General features: G+C 49.9%; 1 protein-coding gene across 5 annotated transcripts in view; it reads left to right on the top strand.

Annotated features, from left to right (window-relative positions):
- The window catches only part of SEMA4A (semaphorin 4A), a 39,074-nt gene that overhangs the window by 8,204 nt on the left and 11,184 nt on the right, over positions 1–19,686 (top strand). For 2 of the 5 annotated variants that reach the window (XM_020815247.3, XM_078382123.1), the window contains exons 3-9: positions 3,639–3,706; positions 11,129–11,288; positions 17,270–17,430; positions 18,132–18,194; positions 18,742–18,840; positions 19,213–19,324; positions 19,560–19,676. In XM_020815247.3, the coding sequence (XP_020670906.3) occupies positions 11,195–11,288; positions 17,270–17,430; positions 18,132–18,194; positions 18,742–18,840; positions 19,213–19,324; positions 19,560–19,676 (646 nt within the window). In that variant the 5' untranslated portion in view covers positions 3,639–3,706; positions 11,129–11,194. Of the gene's footprint in view, positions 1–3,638; positions 3,707–4,966; positions 5,247–11,128; positions 11,289–17,269; positions 17,431–18,131; positions 18,195–18,741; positions 18,841–19,212; positions 19,325–19,559; positions 19,677–19,686 lie in introns of those variants that run through there. The other 3 variants (XM_020815249.3, XM_078382124.1, XM_020815250.3) reach the window with 2 other exon arrangements.

The following is a 19,686-nucleotide window of genomic DNA, read 5'->3' as shown; positions in this document are numbered from 1 at the left end:
GCTTTCTGTTCCTTTGTTATATGTCCCCCTTTATCCTTTAAGCTGGGCTGTAGGTAAAGCATTTCCTCTACACACATTCCTCGAAAAGGGGAATCTTGATATGATTCTGGATCCTGATTTTATCTGCCCTGTTCTTTTGCTTTCGATCAGCCTGCAGGAAATGAAAGCCCCAGCAAACCACAAACCGATGGCAGGGAAAATTCAATTTTGAGCCTAATCCTCAGGGTCCACTCCTTTATTCATCTTTCACCTGTCTTTCTCTCCTTCCCCACAGTATTCAAGGGAAGTGGCCATAAAATAAAACAAATAACAGCGTTTTAAAAATACCATAAAAGGAGCATGTTGAGACACGGAACAGCTTTAAAAGCAAATGGAAACCAACAAGTAAGGGGAGGGGGAAGAGTACTTCTGCCCATGTTAGAAGTGCATTTTTGCAGACAACTGGCAACTGCAAAAAGTGTACAGCCCAAAAGGTCGGGAGGGCAGTGCAGAGGGAACCCATAGAATGTATAGATCAGAGGTTGCATGAAACTGCATTACAGTAACTAGTTACTTCTGGGGGAATGTGTAACACAGTGAGTCCTTATCAAATTACTTTTTAAGCAGCAAGTCACTCCTTAGCTACTCAGGTGTATGGAGTTGCACCCCGTTACTTTCAAAAGTTACTTTTTGAAGGCATTTTGAGCAGAATTGTTTCTTGGTTAATGCCTTAATTCTAAGTGGTACTAAAAGTATTCTACAGCTGGCCCTCCGATCTCCAGATCCAACGTAATTATATTTTTAAAAAATGTTCTAGCGTTGTGGAGAATCACTACCTTTTCTCTGCCCTGAGATGCTAGCTTTCTATGGCAGGGGGTCAAGTGTTCTCCTCTTTAGTCGGAAGCACCACAGCCCACAAGGTACAGCCTTTAGTCCACCAAAGAAGAAAAGAGTGGAGAAACCAGCACATCAGGGAGACGTGAAGGCAGAAATGGATGAGATAACCCATCATTGGAAGGTGGAATTCCTTAACCGTTGTAAAGCATCTGAGTGCACAGGTCAAGCTTTCCTCGCAGATTAGACTAGCTTTCATTTGTGCCAGTCCTTCAGGTCTTAAACACGGGCTATCTTGGGAGTCTGACACCTCAAGCACAACACTCTGCCTGAATCATGTCTCTCCAACACGGACACGCTTCCAGCCCTCATCTCGGGCTCTCTGTAGCATCTGTTTCTCTTCCAAAATCCTCTTTTAGATTTGCTTCTGAAATATTGGCACCAGGCAATAGAGCAGCATGTTTTTTTAAAAAAATTCCGAAGAGTTCACAGCAAAACAGCGCAAGAATCGTGTGGCACCTTTTAAGACCGACGGAATTGTTCCGGACGGGCTGTTTATCCATCGCCAGCCACTTCCTCCGGAGTGTGGCCCTTCCCGGCCTGTTTTATTTTTCCATTTGTGGGGCTGGCCTCGTTTTTCCTGTCCTTCCGTTGCTTTTCATTTCTTTCACTTATCAGCCGGGCAGAAACACACAAACGGCCGAGTCTTTACAGCAGGAGGAAAGCGAGGGGGTGCATGCAAGAAATCTCGTGACAAAATAATTCCAGAGTTCCACCGGAGAAAGAGATTGTGTCGTAGCCAAAACAGAGACGGGGGAATTGCATGCGGCGTCTACTCGGTCCCAGATAAAGTGGCAAACAGCATTTTGGTGAATCCTGTAATGCTATTTGATAGGATAGCCTTGTAAATGTCATTCCACCCCACCCTCCCTTACTAGAAACCCTCAACCGGCCTGGGAGTTTCATTCAAAAAAAAGGTAACCTCCCCACGCACAAAGCCAGCTGGAATATGAGAGTTTGTTCTCTGTCCATCAGAAATGAGCCAGCCTTGTGTAGCCTCGGGCAAACCACCAGGTCCCAGAGCGCCCCCCCCCAAAAAAAAAAAATAAAGGCATGGTGAACTAAATCTAGGTCCTCTGTCTTGCAGAGTTTTGAATTTCTGGTTAAATTCTTCTAAGCTGTTCAACAGAAGTGCGGGCGTTCACCGTGCAGAATAGCTTCAAGTCCCCCCTCCCCAGATTAGGCCACCCCTTTTTCTCATCAACCGGCACTTCCTGCCTCAATAACTCACTCGGAGACATGTGAACGAGAAAAAAAGAAAGAAAAGTTTCGGTTTCCTTACAGATGAACCAGAAAGGACTTATGTGTATTTTGGGGGCAAGGCAGCCTTTAATGGCCCAGGAGAGTCAATTATGTCCTTCTGTGACTGGAGTGACGCTCACAATCCTGGCCGCTCGGCTGCGGAGAAGTTATGAGTCACGCAATTCATTCCTTTGAAAAACACAACCTTCAGAGTTCTCTTTCCGTGTGTGTTCGTGTAGATGTGTCAACGTTTAAAAGTTCTGTTCTTATTTATAACATTCCAGCGCTTTAAAAGGGGCGTCCTTTTCTGTAAGGCAGGCGTGTCTTTTTCTCCTCTTTCCTTTTATCCCCACCACAACCTGGCGAGGTAGGCCAAAAGGAGAGGGGGCTTGGAACCTGGATCTCCCCAGATCCGACTTGATAACCACTGCACCGCACTGCCTTCCCCAAGCGCTCTGTCCATGATGGATCATGATGAGGACTCAGTGCTTTTTTTGAAATAGCCTTTGCCTGTCTTTCTCCACCTCTTGGTGGCCATTGGCTCGGGGCTGGTGAGGTCATAGTAGGGCCAGCTGGCATGACAGCCCTGGCGCTGGGGGCAACCGGGGGACCACCAAGACTGCCGGGGTCTGGGCAGCATCCAAAAGGGGCCGGAGGGGCAGTGGAGGTGGACCCGGAGGAAAGGGGAGGTAAGGAGGAGGTCAGGGTGGCCGGAGAGGCAAGGGGGCGAAAGGGGGCGAGAATGCCACGCTGGGTACAGAAAGGGCACCTTTAAAACCCCTCCCAGCAGCTTTGAAAGTAGTTTTCACCACCTGTAATAATAACCCCATCCCATCAAGTCACTTTCGATTTAAGGTGAGGCTTTTTCGGGGTTTGCTAGGTCCTGAGCGTATCCAGAAGTGTTTTGCCATTACCATATTCTGCAGCTGGTCCAAATGTTACAGAGGCTGGCTCTACTCCTAGGAAGCTCAGTGGGGACTCGAACTCACAGCCAGATACCTAAACCACTGAGCTATCTCTGTTGACGAGATCAAGCAGCCAGCTAACCAAACATGTCTGCCTCTAGCAGCAGACCTCAACAGACTCGGTTGAACGCTTCCAACAGACCACCGAGAGGGAAAGAGTTCAGAAGCAGAGAGGCGGGGCTCTCTTAGAAATCAGAGGCAAGGAAAGAACCATTGGTTACTGCTGAATAGATTGACAGCCACCCCAGTCCAGAAAAGGTCCCTCCCAGCCACACCCACGAAGGGCAGCCTGCGAGGTTGCAACAAACGGCAACACATACCCATAGGCAAAAGAAGATGCTTCTTGTCCAACACAGGACCATCTTTTAAGATTGTTGTCCTTCGCTTCTGGCTGTGGTCGCTGCCACTCCATTTTTTAGTAGACGCCTGCTTTAAATATTATTTTTTTTATTTTAAAAAAAGTAATATGTTTTGCAACCTGTGGGGAAGGGAGCAAGAGGGACAGGCAGGCCAGACGCGGGGATTCTAAGCGGATTGTGTCCTTTGGGTTTGTTACAGAGAGAATCCTGCCCTCAAGTTTTTCCGCACCTCATCGTCGTTGCAGTCAGGGGAACTGCTTTTATGAGGTAATTAAGAGGCAGCCGTTACAGCCTTTACGGGCTGGGGGGGTGGTGGAAAAAATTCCCCAGTTGTGAGATTTCCCAGTTCCCAGATTTGCTTCTCAAAATGGATCCGTAAAGGCAGCCTGTGGTGGGGGTTTCTAATGGCCTGTTTGCTTTTTTTAAAAAAAAGATTTTTTTTTAAAAAAAAGTAAAAATATTTTAAAATATTTTTAATTATTTTATAATTAAATATTTTTTTACATATTTCAAAAAACACTTTAAAATATTTTTAAGATGTACATTAAAAGTCTCCCTGTGGCTGCTTCACATGGGTTGTTGAACTTGGTTTAGCTGGGGTTGCCAACTTTTTTCCTTGGACCCGCTCTTGTGCATTTATTTGTTTGCTTGCTTGCTTGCGACGAAGCTCAAGGCATGGCACGTGTTTCCCTTCCTCTTCTTCACATCCTCCTCACGACACCCCTGCAGAGCAGACCAGGCTGAGAGACGGTGTGGAACGGTGCAGGCTTGCCCAGGGACTTTTGTAGCCAAGCGGGGATTTGATCCCCACTCCTTCAAGTCTTAGCCCCCCACGCTCTAACCACTGAGCCCACACAGTCCTACGGCCGAACTTGTTTTGTGAAGCAGAAATGAAACAAGGGTCATGGTGATTGCACTGTTTCCTTTCTGTGCAAGCGGGACATTTCCTTCCCCACCCCACCCTCCCGGATTTCCAGGCAGGTTTGTCCCCTTTTTAAGCCCAAGGACCTGGGGCTGAGTTGTTGTTTTTTTTTAAGGTGGCTGTCTGAATGCCAACCCAAACAAGCTTTCCAGATGGTTTTGCGATCTGGCCGGTCTCAAGGGGCGGGGAGTTCCACCGGCCGGGAGTCAACGCCTGGAAAGCTTCCAAGAACCAGGAATTCGACGAAGCCAGGCATCCTGGGCCACCGTCTGCAGCCGCCGAGACAGAAACCCCAGACTTTAGTCGACCGATCCTGCAACCTCGGTGGTAAATCTCCTCCTCCTCCCCGCGAGGCGCGTCGTGTGCGAGGCCGTGCCTCGGCTTGCTTCAGAAGGTGTTGAGCCCTTGATGTGTTGGGACTTGTCGGGTCGCGGTGTTGTTATTTCGCCCGAAAGAGAAAGACGGCGCAGGAACGAGCCGGATGGTGGACTTTCTGGTTTCCTGACTCTCAACAACAGCCTGCCTTACTCTCTCCTTCTCTTGGGGAAACGAATCCCCCCCCCCCGGCCGTTTCTGGGTGGCTTCACCCAGGCCAAATGAGGCCCCGGAGGAGATGCCCGCCACGGGGATGAGGGCCACGACCCTCGGAGGCAGGAAATGGGGCCTTCCCTCTGGAATTCCTGCCTGATCCAGGAGAGAGAGAGAGACCAAAAGCCATTGTATCGCCTTCTGCGGAGAATCGAGCCACGCTGGACACCCACCGGCATCCCCTTGCGTGGCCAGGGTTCCACGGGACTCAGAGAAGACCCAAAGGAGTCTAAACGCTTTGCGTCTCCCCCAAAGATGGCCACAAACGCAGCCTGGCTTCCACACACCCCTGGAAAGGTAAACCCCCCCGTCTCTCCACCTTTTGGGACACCCCGTCTCCATGGGACGGGCCTCTCTGTCTGGCCACGTCCTGAAGAATGAGATTTTTGTTGGTTTGAAGCCTGGAGATGGTTCTGGGTGTCAGGCGAGGAAAGGGGGGGGGACTCCGCTTTCCTGCGCCAGCTTCAGGTTTTGAGGGAGAAAGGGGGCTCTGGTGGGGGGTCCCCTCGGGGGGCCAAAGTTTCCATCGAGGGGAACTGACTGAGCCGAGGTGTGTGGGGGGGGGCTGTTTTCCTGGTCTGAGGAAATGCAGAATTGCCTCGGCCTCTATTGCTATACTTGGAGACCCTAAAAAGGGTACCCAGTTTTTTAAAACAGGAGAACTTAAGGAGTCTTGCATGAACCCCCAAACACAGCAAAAATCCCCCCCCCCAGCATGGAATATCATTATTGAGCCATAAAAAGATATATTTTAAAAAGGTTTTACATTTGTTTGGAGGCTGGAAGTCCTGAGAGAAGATCGGTTCCCCAATTCCGAGCTCGCCTGAGAAGGCGCTCTGTGTGACCTGAAAGCTGGCGTACATTTGCATTACTGTGGTCCTCATAACCTTCAGCCTGACGCAGATTTCTCCTGGTCGCTCGTGAACCGCACATCCGCTTCTGGGCTTTTTCCCTTCCGATTTATAGAACGTGCGTTTCCGCGAAAATCATGTCTTTTTATTTTTAGCCTGCCTCAATTACGTTTATAGCATCTGTCCTCCGGCAGGTGCTCTGTGTTATTTCTCGTAGCGCTAATTATAAATTGACCTGGCGTCCGAAGTGTGTGAACGACAGCCGTGGGAGAGGCAGCGGCAGAAATAGATCTGTTTTGTGTTTGGGATAAGTCGTACCCCTGCCAGAAATGGCCAGCATCATCCTTCGGAACAGATTCACCCCCATCAAGAGGAGTCATCCAGAGCTGGAACTGGATGCCCATTTTCCTGTGGGAAATGGGGTGGCCCACAGCTAGTTATGGGGAGGGAGGATAAATTGGGAAACCCACCCTTGCTTCAAAGTTTTGGACTGTCCCGATTTGGGGGGATCCCAAAGGAATGAGTAAAGATCGCGGCCTCTCCCCGGGAGTCAGCTGAGAATTCTCCTCTGCCAGCCAAAAATGCATCTCTAAACTTTTGTGCCTTAACCAGAACATTTTTTGCTGTTTACACAAAGGATTCCTTTCCTCCGACTTGCCCTGGGTTCCCCCCTCCTCTGCCTTTTGCTTTCCTGGGCACGGTCCTTTCATGGGGACCATTTAAAAACTAAACCAGAATTAAGGGAACAGGCATTTCTAGGAACCTTGCGTCCCTCCCAAGAGGATGAAAAAAACAAGCACAGCTAATTTATTTCATTTGGATGGTTTTTAAAGGCACAGGCACTCTTTATGATCGATGAAAATCCTTTCCACGGTGGGTCAGAAGAGAAATCCTGAGTTGGACGCTTTCGCGAACAGTGATGTATTTCCAAAAACAGCTTTTGGCGTTTATGTTCCTCTCTTTCCTTTGGTCCTTTTGCCTCTTTTCCACTTCCTGCGATGGACTGGTCAGCGCCTTCAACATGGGGTTGCCCACACGCTCAGTTGACTTATAGTGCTGGGACATATCGGGAGCTGGCTCAGCGTCGTAAGGATGCACACTGGATCTCAGCGTTAAAACCCTGCTTCCCAAGCCCGAGATCCATCATGAGGAAGAAACATAAGGTTTTTTTCCTCAACCTTTCCCCAAAGGTTGGATTCCTGTCTCGGGACGTGGCAGGGTAGCTGGGTGATTTATCCGTTTACTGGGGGGGCACAGCCTTTAAACTCCTTTGTGACTGGATCTTCCCTTTGCATCGGCGTTGGTGTTTCCGGGTCCAAGAGACGGAAACTGAAACGGCACATCATTTTGGAAGCAAAATGTGAGGCAAAACGACAGGATGACAAAGAAAAAAAAGATGGACGGAAATCCACGTGAGCTTGTGATAAACATGGGAATGCATCAGGATTAAAGGGAGGCCTGGCTTTATCTGTTCTTCATTGGCTCGTTGCATTTACTGTATGTTCCACCTTTTCCTCCAAGGAGCTCCGCTGCCGCAATATTTAGGATTTGTGGCAAAACATCTTTTTGTTGTGTTTCATAGTCCATTTGGGAGTGCGAGGGGAATCCAGAGGTGGAGGGTTGTGGATGATGGACTAGATGATCCTTGCAATTCCTTCTGCAACCTGACGATTCTAACTTCAGATCCAGAGGCTCCTGTGACACCAGGACTTCCCCCACCCTTCCTTCCACGCTTCTGAGTCATCGGAAGGCCGACACACAGCAACGAGGCCACGGACGGAGGTCACCGAGCCGCCAGGAAAAAGGTGACGCCTCGTGGCTGAGCCTTATCGGCCTGTCACATGTCTGTCAGCAGCTTGTTTGGAGGCTGATGTTTGTAACACCCCAGAGAGGAGGAGAAAAAAAGGAGGATTTGCTAGCTGGCATATTCCTCATGTCCCATTGTTGGCGTCTCCCCGGCTCTGCCTCTTTGGCCTTGAACCGCTGTTCAGAAAGATAACAGGAGCACAACAATCCTGCGGAGCGGGTCAGCCCAAAAGGGAGCGACGGCTCTCGATTCACCCCAGAGCATCACACAATTGTAAAAAATAATATAAAAATGCACCTTTAACCAGAAAGCCTTATCTCAGCTGGATAGACGGATATATATTTTAGGCCAGATAGAGGACTATACTACCGATAAGGCTCAGCATATTAAAAGCATTGCTTGAGAGTTTAATTAGACCATCCACATCAAGGTTGCTTTTCAAGGCGGTCCCTCCAGGATCCCTTCGCTTGCCTACAGGCGCTAGATCCGAACCCGGAGCCACCTCTTTGACCCTGCTGCTCATTCTTGAAATAATCAAAAACTCAAAACCCGTGGACGGCTCGCGGTGCCAACATTGTTGCAGAAAGAACGGCTGGGTAGCTGCGTGGTTTCAGGTCCCTGGCTTCAGAGCTGGGAGTTCAAATCCCCCCCCCATGCCTCCAAAAGGCGGGCTAGACTGGATGATCTCTTCAAGGCCCCTTCCGGCCCTGCAGTTCTCAGATACTTTTGACTACATCCCGCCCCAGCCTTCATCAGATCTTGCCTTGGATTTATGAGCTCAGGGCCCAAGGTCTTTGTGGCTATTTAACTGGTTTATCTGAGGAATATCTGTGGTTAGAGGCTGACATTTCCAGCGGGAGAGGAGTGAAGGAGAGACGCGGGCTCAACGTGAGGCCACAGCATCAGCAGGAACAACAAAGGAAGCTTGCAAGACAGACGCCCGGCCGGCCCGGGTGGTGCGCCATCAGCAAAACATAAAGCAAGCCTTGCTCGTCTGCATGTCATTATGCGCGGCAGCCCTGAGCTTCATTTGCGTACCCGGCTGACGAGCAGGGCGGGTGCCAAACCAGAAACACTGGACAGGTTGCCTGTCAGGGCATCATTGCAAAGCATGGCACGGTCCTGCCTTGCACCGCAAAGGGCTCGTTTCTTAGACAAAGTGATCTAAGTCCGGAAGCAGAACTGGTGGAGGGGGGAGGGTGGAACAAGCCGGGGTGGGGGGTAGATACCACAGAGCAGTCTCTTTGTCCACATCCCTGTGCAAAGGAGCTTGCTTGCATTGAGTCACCGTCCACAGCGATATTGCAGGTTTTTTTGTGTGCCTGCTCGGGCATGGAGCTTTGAAGGAAGTGTGTCACCAGAGGGAAAAGATACTATCCATTTCTGAGCTGACTGTCTAGTGGAGATGCTGGGGATTAAAAGCCCGGGGAGGCTTCCGGATTCAAGGGCTTGAACCTCCCATGAATCTTCCAGAGGTTCACAGCTCCTCATTACCGATTTAAGTTGCAATCTTAAATAATAACTTCCTGCCACATTCTGCTCCACCTACATCTTCTAATGTTTTTTTTTGTTTTTTTCATTTTTTGCACCTAAGAGCACTCAGGAAACAATGCAAATATTTCGATGCGGTTTCGAGCAAGCCTTTAGTGCCTGAAAAAGAATTCAGTTTCCTTTTAACAAAGTTGCCTCGGCCTGCTTTAATTTTCATTTATCTTTTTTAACATCCCGTTCATCCTGTTACACTGTTGCATAGTAAAGTCCGTGTTTGCAAAAAGGGTTACAAACTATTCTTTTTCTTAAAATAAGCAAATAAAAAAAGCGCTTTTCGAACCAGGAGAGACGGGCAGAAAACAGGCAATATTTCTCACCGAGCGAAATCCTGCACACACGAGGGTCCCACGTGAACCAGCAAGCTGCAGGGTTTCAACAAAGGGATTTTTTTTCCAAAGCATCTCGCCTGCTTCGAAAAGTGCTTTTTTTCATTTGCTTATTTTAAGAAAAAGAATAGTTTGTAACCAATTTTTTTGCAAACACAGACTTTACTATGCAAACAGTGTAACAGGATGAATGGGATTTTAAAAATGTCCTACTTTTGACATTCCTTGAAGAAGTCTGAAGGAGGAGAGTTAGAACTGGCCACCTTCCGGGGACCCTTTTCCTGTGTGAGCACGGGGGTCAGACTAGATGACCTTTTGAGGACTAAGCTATAAGAAATGAACGATGCACGTGCAACTTTATTCAAATCTGTGTTGTTTGTTTCCTCCTGATTTCTGAGTCACCAACTGGCATAATATAAAACTCTGCAGACAATTTTTTTTAAAAAATGTTTGCATGCCTGTAAAATGGCTTTAAGTGTTAGATCTGGCAGGAATGAAGGGATATAATTCAAATAACTTGGTAACTAACTGGTGCATTGATGGCAGACCAGGACGAAAATGCTGATCAGACCCTAGATGTTGCATGTTTGGACTATCTGGCTGAGGAGCCAGAGGTTGGGAATTCGAATCCCCCCCACTGGGCCTCCTTGACTGGATGATCCAGAGGGTCCCCTCCAGCTCTGCTGTTCTAAGATGATGAGGATGATTACAACTTTCAAAATGGGTGGAAGATACTGAACGTGGTAGTCCAAGAAGGGGGTGTTTCCAAGAAAGGCCGATGATTATCAATATGTAGAGGTTGCAAACTTTAAAATGACAGCTGTTGCTGGAATGGGTGTACGTACATTTTACCGGCCCGGCACCTCCCACTGGCTGAGCCTTTCCCTCTTGGTGGTCCTTGAACCTTCAAAAGGAGGATTAGTTAAAGCATAGACTAACGGAGTTGGAAGGGGCCTCTTAAGGCTGTCTAGTCCAACCCCTTGATCAAGGCAGGCATCCAAATCAAAGCAGATCTAAAAGGTGGTTGCCTAAATTTCTCTCGAAGGCCTCTGGCACTGGAGCGCTCGCCCCCTCCCCATGAGGTCATGGGTTCCATCATCATACTGCTCTTACAATTAGGAAGTTTTTCCTGATCTTCAGCCGAAATCTGCCTTCCTGTCGCTTGATTGTACCTGGCAGAGGGCAGGCGAGGACTGTGCTCCCTAAAAGAGGGCTCTCGGCCACCTTAACCTATGCACCATCACTGGAAGGTGTAGGGAAAACAGTCCCTCCCCCATGCAAACCCGTTATTTCAAAAGCGACGAGGTTTGCGGTGTGGGGCGGAGTCCCCTCTCCACCTCACGCTGGGAGCTTTTGCGTGAATGACTGAGTTTCCTTGTGGGGCCCCAGAGCAGGGCCCCCAGTGCGAATCACGACTGGACCGTGGATTTGCTCTCAGATGCATCCCAGCCCCCCCCCCATTTCTCTTACAGAAGGAAATATTTTTGCAACTGCAGAGTACAAGGGGCCCGGGAGGGGGGGGTGGCACACACACCTGATCTGTGGTTCCCCATTTCCGTTGCAGACGATCCTCCATGCCACACAGCAGCTACTACCCTAATGGTGACTTCCGTCTTCTCTTCTCTCTTCCCCCCCCACCCCCAGCGACCAAGTTAACAACGGAAGTTCTCTTCTGCCTTACTCAACGCTTCCAGACGCCAGTAACGCACCATGGAGCCCCGCTGGTTTTCTCGCCTCGCCAGCATCCTGATGTTGTCCGTGGCGCTGGCCGTGGATTTGATGCCGAGGCTGACCTTCCGGAGAGGTAAGTGACCTTTGCCAAAAAAGGCGAAGGGCTTCCGGGAGCGAAAGAATTGGCCTGACTTCGAGAAACATCCCTTTCCAGGGTTCAACATTCAAGAGAATCTCGGGGCACCAGAGGGACGTTCTTAAGAACAGCTGAATGTTTCTTTCTGTGCTGGGAAGTTGCTTCTAGTTTATGGTGACCCTGGATAGCTCAGAAGGTTAGGTCTCCAGCTGTGGAGTCCGAGGTTGGGAGTTCGATTCCCCTGCGGTGCCTCCCAGGAGTAGAGCCCGTCTGGGTAGCCTTGGGCAAGCTGGCTAGGAGTCCCAGGGCAACCCCGGAAGAAGGGAAGGGAAAACCATTTCTCTTCCTGGAAAACCCTGGAAAAGGTCGCCATTAAGTCAGAATCAACTTGATGGCCCATGATTCTTTCTTAAAAGGGCTTTCTCTGTGGGAGGTTCAAGGTTTAGCAGATGGTGGGAGTTTCTAGGGTCCAGGGAGGATTGGAACCCAGGACTTTTAGATCTTAGCAGGCTGGCGGTCGCTGGACAACAAGCTGTCATGACATGGATTGATCTGTGTGAACAAATCTTGCAGAATTTCTCAGATTTGGCCGAGTCGCTGTGCTTTGCGATCTGCAGAAAATTCATTCAGGTCTGGGCAAAAACTCTAGCCCAGAATAACAGGGGTGGGGAGAACAAACCTCTCTCTCTCTCTCTTCCAGAGGAGAATAAACATGATTTCCACACATCGTTGGTTTTCATGGAAGAATGCAAAAAAAAAGTGCAAGCATTTACTACGGCTGTAACTTGATTAAGAACTTTAATGGCTTTATCGTTTAAACCGGTTTGCTTCTAATGGTGCTCGGCTCCAGCTGTTTTTCAGGGGCGGTGGTTGAGATTCAGATGTAATTAAAATTTATATCTGTGGTTTGGGTACACAAAGGCGAGGCCGCCAGCTGACACCCTCCCTGCTCAAGAACTTCAAGGGCAAAATCCAATAGTTTTCAGTCCCAACCCAAGCAGAGCGCTCTTGACGGAAAGGGCCTTGAATAAGTAAATACATGTTGGTGATGCTATGTGCCCTCCAATTGCCCTTGATTTATTGTGACCCCTTGAAGGAGCGACGTCCAGAATATCCTGCCCTCAATGCCTCTCCTCAGCTCTTGCAAACTCTCGGGCCACTGGAATCCTTGAGGGAGTCCGTCCGTCACGTATTGGCTCTTCCTCTTCTCCTGTTGCCTTCCGCTTTTCCCAGCAGGATGGTGTTTTTCTAGGGAATCCTGTCGTCTCACGAGGTGCCCAAAGCAGAACAGCCTCAGTCCTCAACATTGTTGCCTCCAGAGATCATTCAGGCTTGATTTGATCCAGGACTTGCTAGCTTTTGGTTGTTTAGTCGTTAAGTCATGTCCGACTCTCCATGACCCCATGGACCAGAGCACGCCAGGCCCTCCTGTCTTCCACTGCCTCCTGGAATTGGGTCAAATTCATGTTGGTTGCTTCGATGACCCTGTCCATCCATCTTGTCCTCTTTCATCCCCTTCTCCTCTTGCCGTCACACTTTCCCAACATCAGGGGCTTTTCCAGGGAGTCTTCTCTTCTCATGAGATGGCCAAAGTACTGGAGCCTCAGCTTCAGGATCTCTCCTTCCAGGGAGCACTCAGGGTTGATTTCCTTCAGAAAATGGATAGGTTTGTTCTCCTTGCAGTCCAGGGGACTCTCAAGAGCCTTCTCCAGCACCACAATTCAAAGGCATCAATTCTTCGGCGGTCAGCTTTCTTTATGGTCCAGCTCTCACTTCCATACATCACGACAGGAAAAACCATAGCTTTGACTATGCGGACTTTTGTTGGCAAGGTGATGTCTCTGCTTTTTAAGATGCTGTCGAGGTTTGTCATCGCTTTCCTCCCAAGAAGCAGGCGTCTTTTAATTTCAGGGCTGCTGTCCCCATCTGCAGTGATCATGGAGCCCAAGAAAGTAAAATCTGTCACTGCCTCCATCTCTTCCCCTTCTATTTCCCAGGAGGTGATGGGACCAGTGGCCATGATCTTTGCTGTTTTGACGCTAACTTAGGCGTCCCTAAATCCACGTGTCTAGTCAGGCTTCCAAAGATTTCACATTTGCAACAGTGCAGTCATCCGGATACAGTATCTGTCAATGAAGTTTGCTCTGGGTTTTTCCTTAGTTTCTCCTGTCTTACGCCTTCCCTGCTTCCTGCTTCTCCACTTCCTTGACCTTTTCTCTCCCTCCCTAAATGGGGAGGGCAGGGTGCAGCACCGTGGCCCACTGGGTGAGCCTCCCGGCACCCCGGCACAATGTCAGGACCTGCGATTGAGGGAAGCACGCATGAAGGGTCCTGCAAAAGAGCAGATGTTGGCCGTGAGATGTGCCCTATCAGTGCAGCGCTAAAGCAGAGGAGCGCTTCAGCGCCGCCCCACCCCACTGCTGGCACCTCCCTTCTGCTGAATCTCACAACTTGCATCAGTGCTGAGTTTAAAAAGAGAAGCAAAACCCAGAAGCGTAAATTTCCCCCGTCTGGCTGGTCCAGGCTGACCGTGGTTGCTAAGATTTTTTTCTGATGCCCCGACAACAGGAAGCAACTCTGTCGCACGGGGTATTGCCAACAGCCGGCGGATTCCAGCGGCTTCTTTCCCAGTTTGTAACCCAGCCTCTCCACTTCCCCAACCACCTGCAATCATCCTAACCAGTCCTGTTACTGGGTACAGAGATCATTCCGGCCACCACGCCAGGCAAGCCAAGCTGCTCTGGGGGGGCCCACCTTGGTGTTCAGAGGGATCCCTTCTTGTACAGACTCGCACACGGCCCTGGCTTGGCGTTGCCATGCTCTTCCTCGCTCGCCGTCTTTCAGCACCGGAGGCCTGTGATGATGGCCACTTCAGGCCTATCATTTTCATCGGAGACCACCCAGCGCACGGAAGCCTGTTCGAGGCTGGGCGCTGAGAGGGAAGGAGGTTTTGTGTTCACCCAAACTACCGTTGGCCCAATAAAAGCCGCCTCTTCCTCCCCCCCCCCCCGCCGGCAGTAATTATTCCAGCATCTGTGCCGGGGCTGTGCAGGGAAAACAAACGGCAGCTGCCACTTCTTCTCCGGGCGCTCGGCTGCCCTATTGATTCTTTTCCCTGCTGCCTGCTTTTGAATCATTTTTATTTTTTGCTTACACTGCAGGGCAGAGGCAGGGGGGGTGGGGGGTTCGAAAGAGGGTGAAAGCCTGGCCGAGAAACGATGGGCCTGATCCACCGTCTGGGAAAACTGCCCGAACAACGTGGGCTGAGGCTTCTTGAAGCCGGTGCGCTGAAGCGTGTTGTTTCACGTGCTTTGGGAGGGCTGGAAAAGAAGGCCGGAGAAAATCAAGACCAAGGAAGAAATTGAGGAGAGACGCAGCTCTCAGATCCGGGGGCAAGGTCTCCAAAATGTGGACTGGACAATCTTTTTAATCACTTGCGAAAGTGTCATAAAGGAGATAGATCTTCTCTCCTGCCGCTTTACCGAGAGGAAGGAAAAAAATTAGAGATCTCTCTCTATATATGTATTTATTAAATTTTTTTTGCAAGAAATGAAAAAGTTCCCTGGATATGAAGGAGAGCTGGTTTTCAGGAGATCTGTGCTCACTTCAAGGATACAGGTTTCCAGATCTTACTGGGTTCTTCATCAGACCTGGCATGACGTGACTTAGGAAGAGGAGACGGAGAAGACGAAGAGTGGGATCGTTTTTGGAGGGGTTTTTTTTTTTACACACACACAGAGGACACCCTATTTCTCGATGCGTTGGCTTGAGTTTGGAAATTTTGGGGATGGTATTTCCAGTCCGTCATTCAGCCCGATGAAGACTCCTGCAGGACTCAAAAGCTTGCCCGTGTATGGGGCTTGTGGGGAGGTGGAGCGGATCAGTGCAAGAATCAAAGGATGATGGAGTCAGAAGGGGCCTCGAAGGCCATCAAGTCTGACCCACACAGGAACCCAAATCCAAGCAGATCGGACAGCGGGTGGTCCCGTTTCCTCTTGAATGCCTCCAATGTAAGACCAGTCCCCATCTTCCGAGGCCATGGGTCCTGTTGTCGTTTTGCTCTAACAGTCAGGACGTTTTCCATGATCTTCACCTGCTCTGTCGCTGAAACCGAGATCAGCTCCTGTCGCTCTTTTCAAAGGAGAATCAGGATTCCTCGGGGCTCCTAAGAAATGCCTTTTCTTTGCTGGGGTGTGTGTGTGTGTGTGTGTGTGTGTGTGTGTGTGTGTGTGTGTGTAGGATCATGCCTTCATCATCCACAATCATTACACACACACACATGCCCAATTTTCTCATTCTGAATCAAGGGGGTCTTCTTTGCACTTGAGGTACAGCGTCCGGGCTAGGAATTTGACAAACCCTGTCCTCGCACCTCTAAGATCTCATTTATTCGTCCCCCTGGGACAACGATTGTTTAAAATTGCCACAAAATGGTCCCCTCAAGGCGAAGATGGAGGACAGAAAAGCTGTTGTGGGAAGCGGGTTTCAAGGCAGGGGGTCAATAAATCCCTATAAATGCAGACAGACGAGGAAATGAGCACCTTCTAGCAAAATCTGAGGCGGGACTCATCAGAGGATCGGCATAAGGAGACGGTGGCAGTATGGGGCGGTGGTTGGAGAGCTGGCCTAAGGCTTGGGAGACCTGGGTTCGAATCTCCACCTGGGTACAAACAGCTGGGAGACACCTCGCCGCCGCCCCCCAGTGTGGGCAGGCTGGAGGCTTTCCTGGCAAGGGTGGGTTGAGGCAGTCCGGAGCCCCCACTGACAGAAACTGAAGTGTAAAATGTCAGCCGGGAGAGGAAGTGGGAGGGCAGCGGGTGCGAAGGTTCCCTGAACTGGGGGGGAAGTGGGTATCGGAACTGGCGCAAGGGAAGGATGTGGCTGCGTGGGCCCAGACAGACGTTTCTGGGAAGGGAGGCCTCGTTCCTGTCGTTCCTGTGGCTTCGCTCCAGCCTCAAGCGCTAGAGCCTGGGAAAGAGCGATGGGACTTGTAGTCTGGTGCTTCTGGAGGGCGCAAGGTTGGCAAAAGCCGCCCCTGTCCTCTTCTGACTCGGCGCACAAATTAGGGCCGGGGTGCGAATTCACCAACCAGGCCTGTTTGGGCTCCCGCCTGGAAGGATGGGGGGGAAATTCAGCCTTGTGCGAAGCGGTGATGGTGGTTTCGAGGAAAGGGGAAGAAAAGGGAGAGTGGAAGCGCCGAGGGGCTCTTGAGCTGCCTATTAAGCAGTTTTCGGAGGGCAGGAAATGTTAATTATAGAAAATGGCTTTTTTTGGCAAGACAAGATGCTCCTTGGAAAGTGGAAAACCGCCTCTCAAGTGGACTAAGCAGGCTTTAAAACAAAAAAAATGCATTTCTTTCCCCTGGACCAAGCAATTAATCCACTTGAAAATTTTTGGTAGCAGAATTATTATTATTATTATTTTAAAATCCTCTTCAGTCTCCTTCCTCCTCCAATCACCTGCTCGGCTAATCCTTTCCCAGGGGGATCTGGATAAAGCTGCTACTAGGGGTGGGGGGAGCCTATTCCCACCCCTTTTTGAAACAAAGACAATGCATTTTTTGTAATGGATTTCCCCTTCCCCCCCCCCCGGCTTCCAGAACTGGTCCAGAAATTCAAACCAGGCATGTAAATATAGGCATATTTCATTCTGGTGGGGGGGGGTGGAGAATAAATTTCACCCAAAAATAGTAATAATAATTTCTTCCTGCCAGGAAATATATATATATATATATATATATATATATATATATATATATATATATATATATATATATATATATATATATATATATATATATATATATATATATATATATATATATATATCTGACCTGAAAGTCTTCCTAAATCATGTCTCTACAACATGACTGCGATTCCTCCTCTTGTTATAGGTTTGAGTTTGGCCCAGTTTAATTTGTTCTTCCTTGCTCTCCTCGAGAGTAAATACACTGAACCGCCTTTTCCCCCTGCCTTTAGGGGACTCCAGCCGTCTCCTCACCTCCTTCAGCCGCAAGGGGGTCCTGAACTACGACACGTTCCTCCTGAGCGAAGACGGGGCGACTCTCTACGTGGGGGCTAGAGACACCATCGTGGCCCTGGATATCAGCAACCCGGACTCCATCCAGCTGAAGGGCGAGGTGAGCGGGAGGCAGGAATTGTTTCAGAGCTGTGAAATTTTGGGTTCAATTCCTCTAGCAGCTCAGCCAAGGTGCTCAGAGGAGTCTCAGAGGAGAAAAGCTTCAAGTTTCCCAATTTGGTCCACTCCTTTTTCTCATCCATAGACACCATCAGAATAAATCATTTAGAGACATTAGTAGCAGAAAGAAATAAAAACCATTTCTTTACTTACCAATCCACAGCGAACTGACAGACACGACTGCTTTCAACCACAAACTTCCAACATTTTGTAGAGGGAAAGGGACACTGGGCAGAAAGGCGGGGCTTTCTTTTCATTCAGAGGCAGGAGAGAAGGATTGGTTAGTGCTGGATCGATTGACAGCCACCCCAGCCCAGAAAGGTCCCTCCTAAAAGGCAGCATGCAAAGTTGCAAAATACTCCCAACATATATTTGAAAAATCAGCCTTTAACAGCCCCGCTCAGCTCTTGCAAACCTGACCTCATGGCTTCTTTCATGCCGTTTATCTATCTCACGTTTGGTCTTCCTCTTCTCCTGCTGCCTCCCAGTTTTCCAGCCCCGTTTTACTTACCTCCGGGGAATCTTGGCTTCTCATCTTGTGCCTGCGGTGGGCCCCCTTTTAATCCTCATGCCCTGTCCCCCAAATTTGGGGACTTTCTCCTTTTCTAAGCCCCCTTCCGTGTCTCTCCCTCTCCATCTTAGATCCCGTGGGAGCCCACGCCTGGCAAGAAGGTGGAGTGCGTCTTCAAGAAGAAAAGCAACGAGGTAACGGGGCGGGCAGGCGGGCAAGGGCTTCCCTCCTCCTCCTCCTCCTCCTTTTTTTTATTTTAAGGAAGGTGCAGGGACAGGAAAGGTAGGTTTGGGGACTACAAACCCCATAATCCCCCGAGCCAGCAAATCGTTCTCGGACCACGGAGTACACTTCGACTTAAGACTTTCGAGAGTTTAGCCCTTGTTTCTGGAAAACACAGCCGCATCCGTCTGCTTTGTTTTCCTCGGATTGGGATCAGATCCGTTTTCAGGACTCCTGACACCGGAAGAGAGAACGGTGGCTGGGAAACAAAATACGAAATAAAAGATCATGATAAGCTGTATGAGACAAATACTTGATGCCAGTCTTCGCAGCTCAAGAATCCTTGGTGGACTTCCAAGAAGACGGTTCAACGCCACCCAAATTGGCCGTTTTAGGGCATTTTTGGAATCGCAGCCGGGTTTTCCTTGTTCACCCTCCCCTCCCCACGGACGTGTCTCCTCTAAACTCCCCCTTTGACTTAAACCTAAATGGCTTCCTCGGCTCTTTTCTTCTCCGCAGACCGAATGCTTCAACTTTATCCGCATCCTGGTTCAGCTGAACGAGACCCACCTCTACACCTGCGGGACGTACGCCTTCAGCCCCACCTGCGCATACGTGGTGAGTTTTGGGGTGCAGGCGCACCGCGGGGGGGGAAAGCCTGGTTTTGGAGTCCCCGTGTGTGTGTGTGTGTGTGTGTGTGTGTGTGTGTGTGTGTGTGTGTTTACTGTCGGTCAAGGAGAGAGGTGGGCTTGAAGGCTGCGGTTCTGGAAAAAAACAGAAACAGCTACAGATTAAAATAGAATAAATGAATAAAAACGGGGTGGGGGTGTAATCCTATGAGAGTCACCCATGATCGCTCCAAAGTGGGGACTGAATTGGGCACTATTGGGGGTCACTCTGGACTTTTGGGGGGGGCTATTGGGTGCTTCTGAGTTCCATCCTCCCGTATCTACCGTGTCCTGTGGTCTCCGCCCTCCTTCATCTCCCTAGGACTTGGAAAATTTCACCCTGGTGACGGACGACACGGGGCAGCCCCTGCTTCAGGAAGGGAAGGGCCTCTGCCCCTTTGACCCGAGACATCAAAACACAGCTATCATTGTCGGTGAGCCCCATGGGGGGGGGAGAAGCCCTGGGGTGGGTGGACCCAGAAGGGAGCAGGGTTGCCTTGTCTAGCGGCCACAGGCTTGCCAATCCGGCAGAAGGCATCTCATCCGTGCCAGGTTGGCAGGAAGGAGAGTGGAAATGTGGCCCCTTGCAACCTAACAAGCCAGCAATTGATTTCTGAGCGGGCGGGGAAACGAGGGTCCTAAAGGTCCTGCCCGATCTCCAATCCGCAGACGGTGAACTCTACACGGGCACCATGAACAACTTCCAAGGGAACGAACCCATCATCTCCCGCACCCTGGGCAGCCGTACAGTCTTGAAGACGGACAGCTTTCTCACGTGGCTGCATGGTAAACTGGG

The sequence above is a fragment of the Pogona vitticeps genome, chromosome 15, assembly GCF_051106095.1.
Source record: "Pogona vitticeps strain Pit_001003342236 chromosome 15, PviZW2.1, whole genome shotgun sequence".
NCBI classification, from domain to species: Eukaryota; Metazoa; Chordata; class Lepidosauria; order Squamata; family Agamidae; genus Pogona; species Pogona vitticeps.
This window is presented reverse-complemented; position numbering and strand designations above follow the sequence as displayed.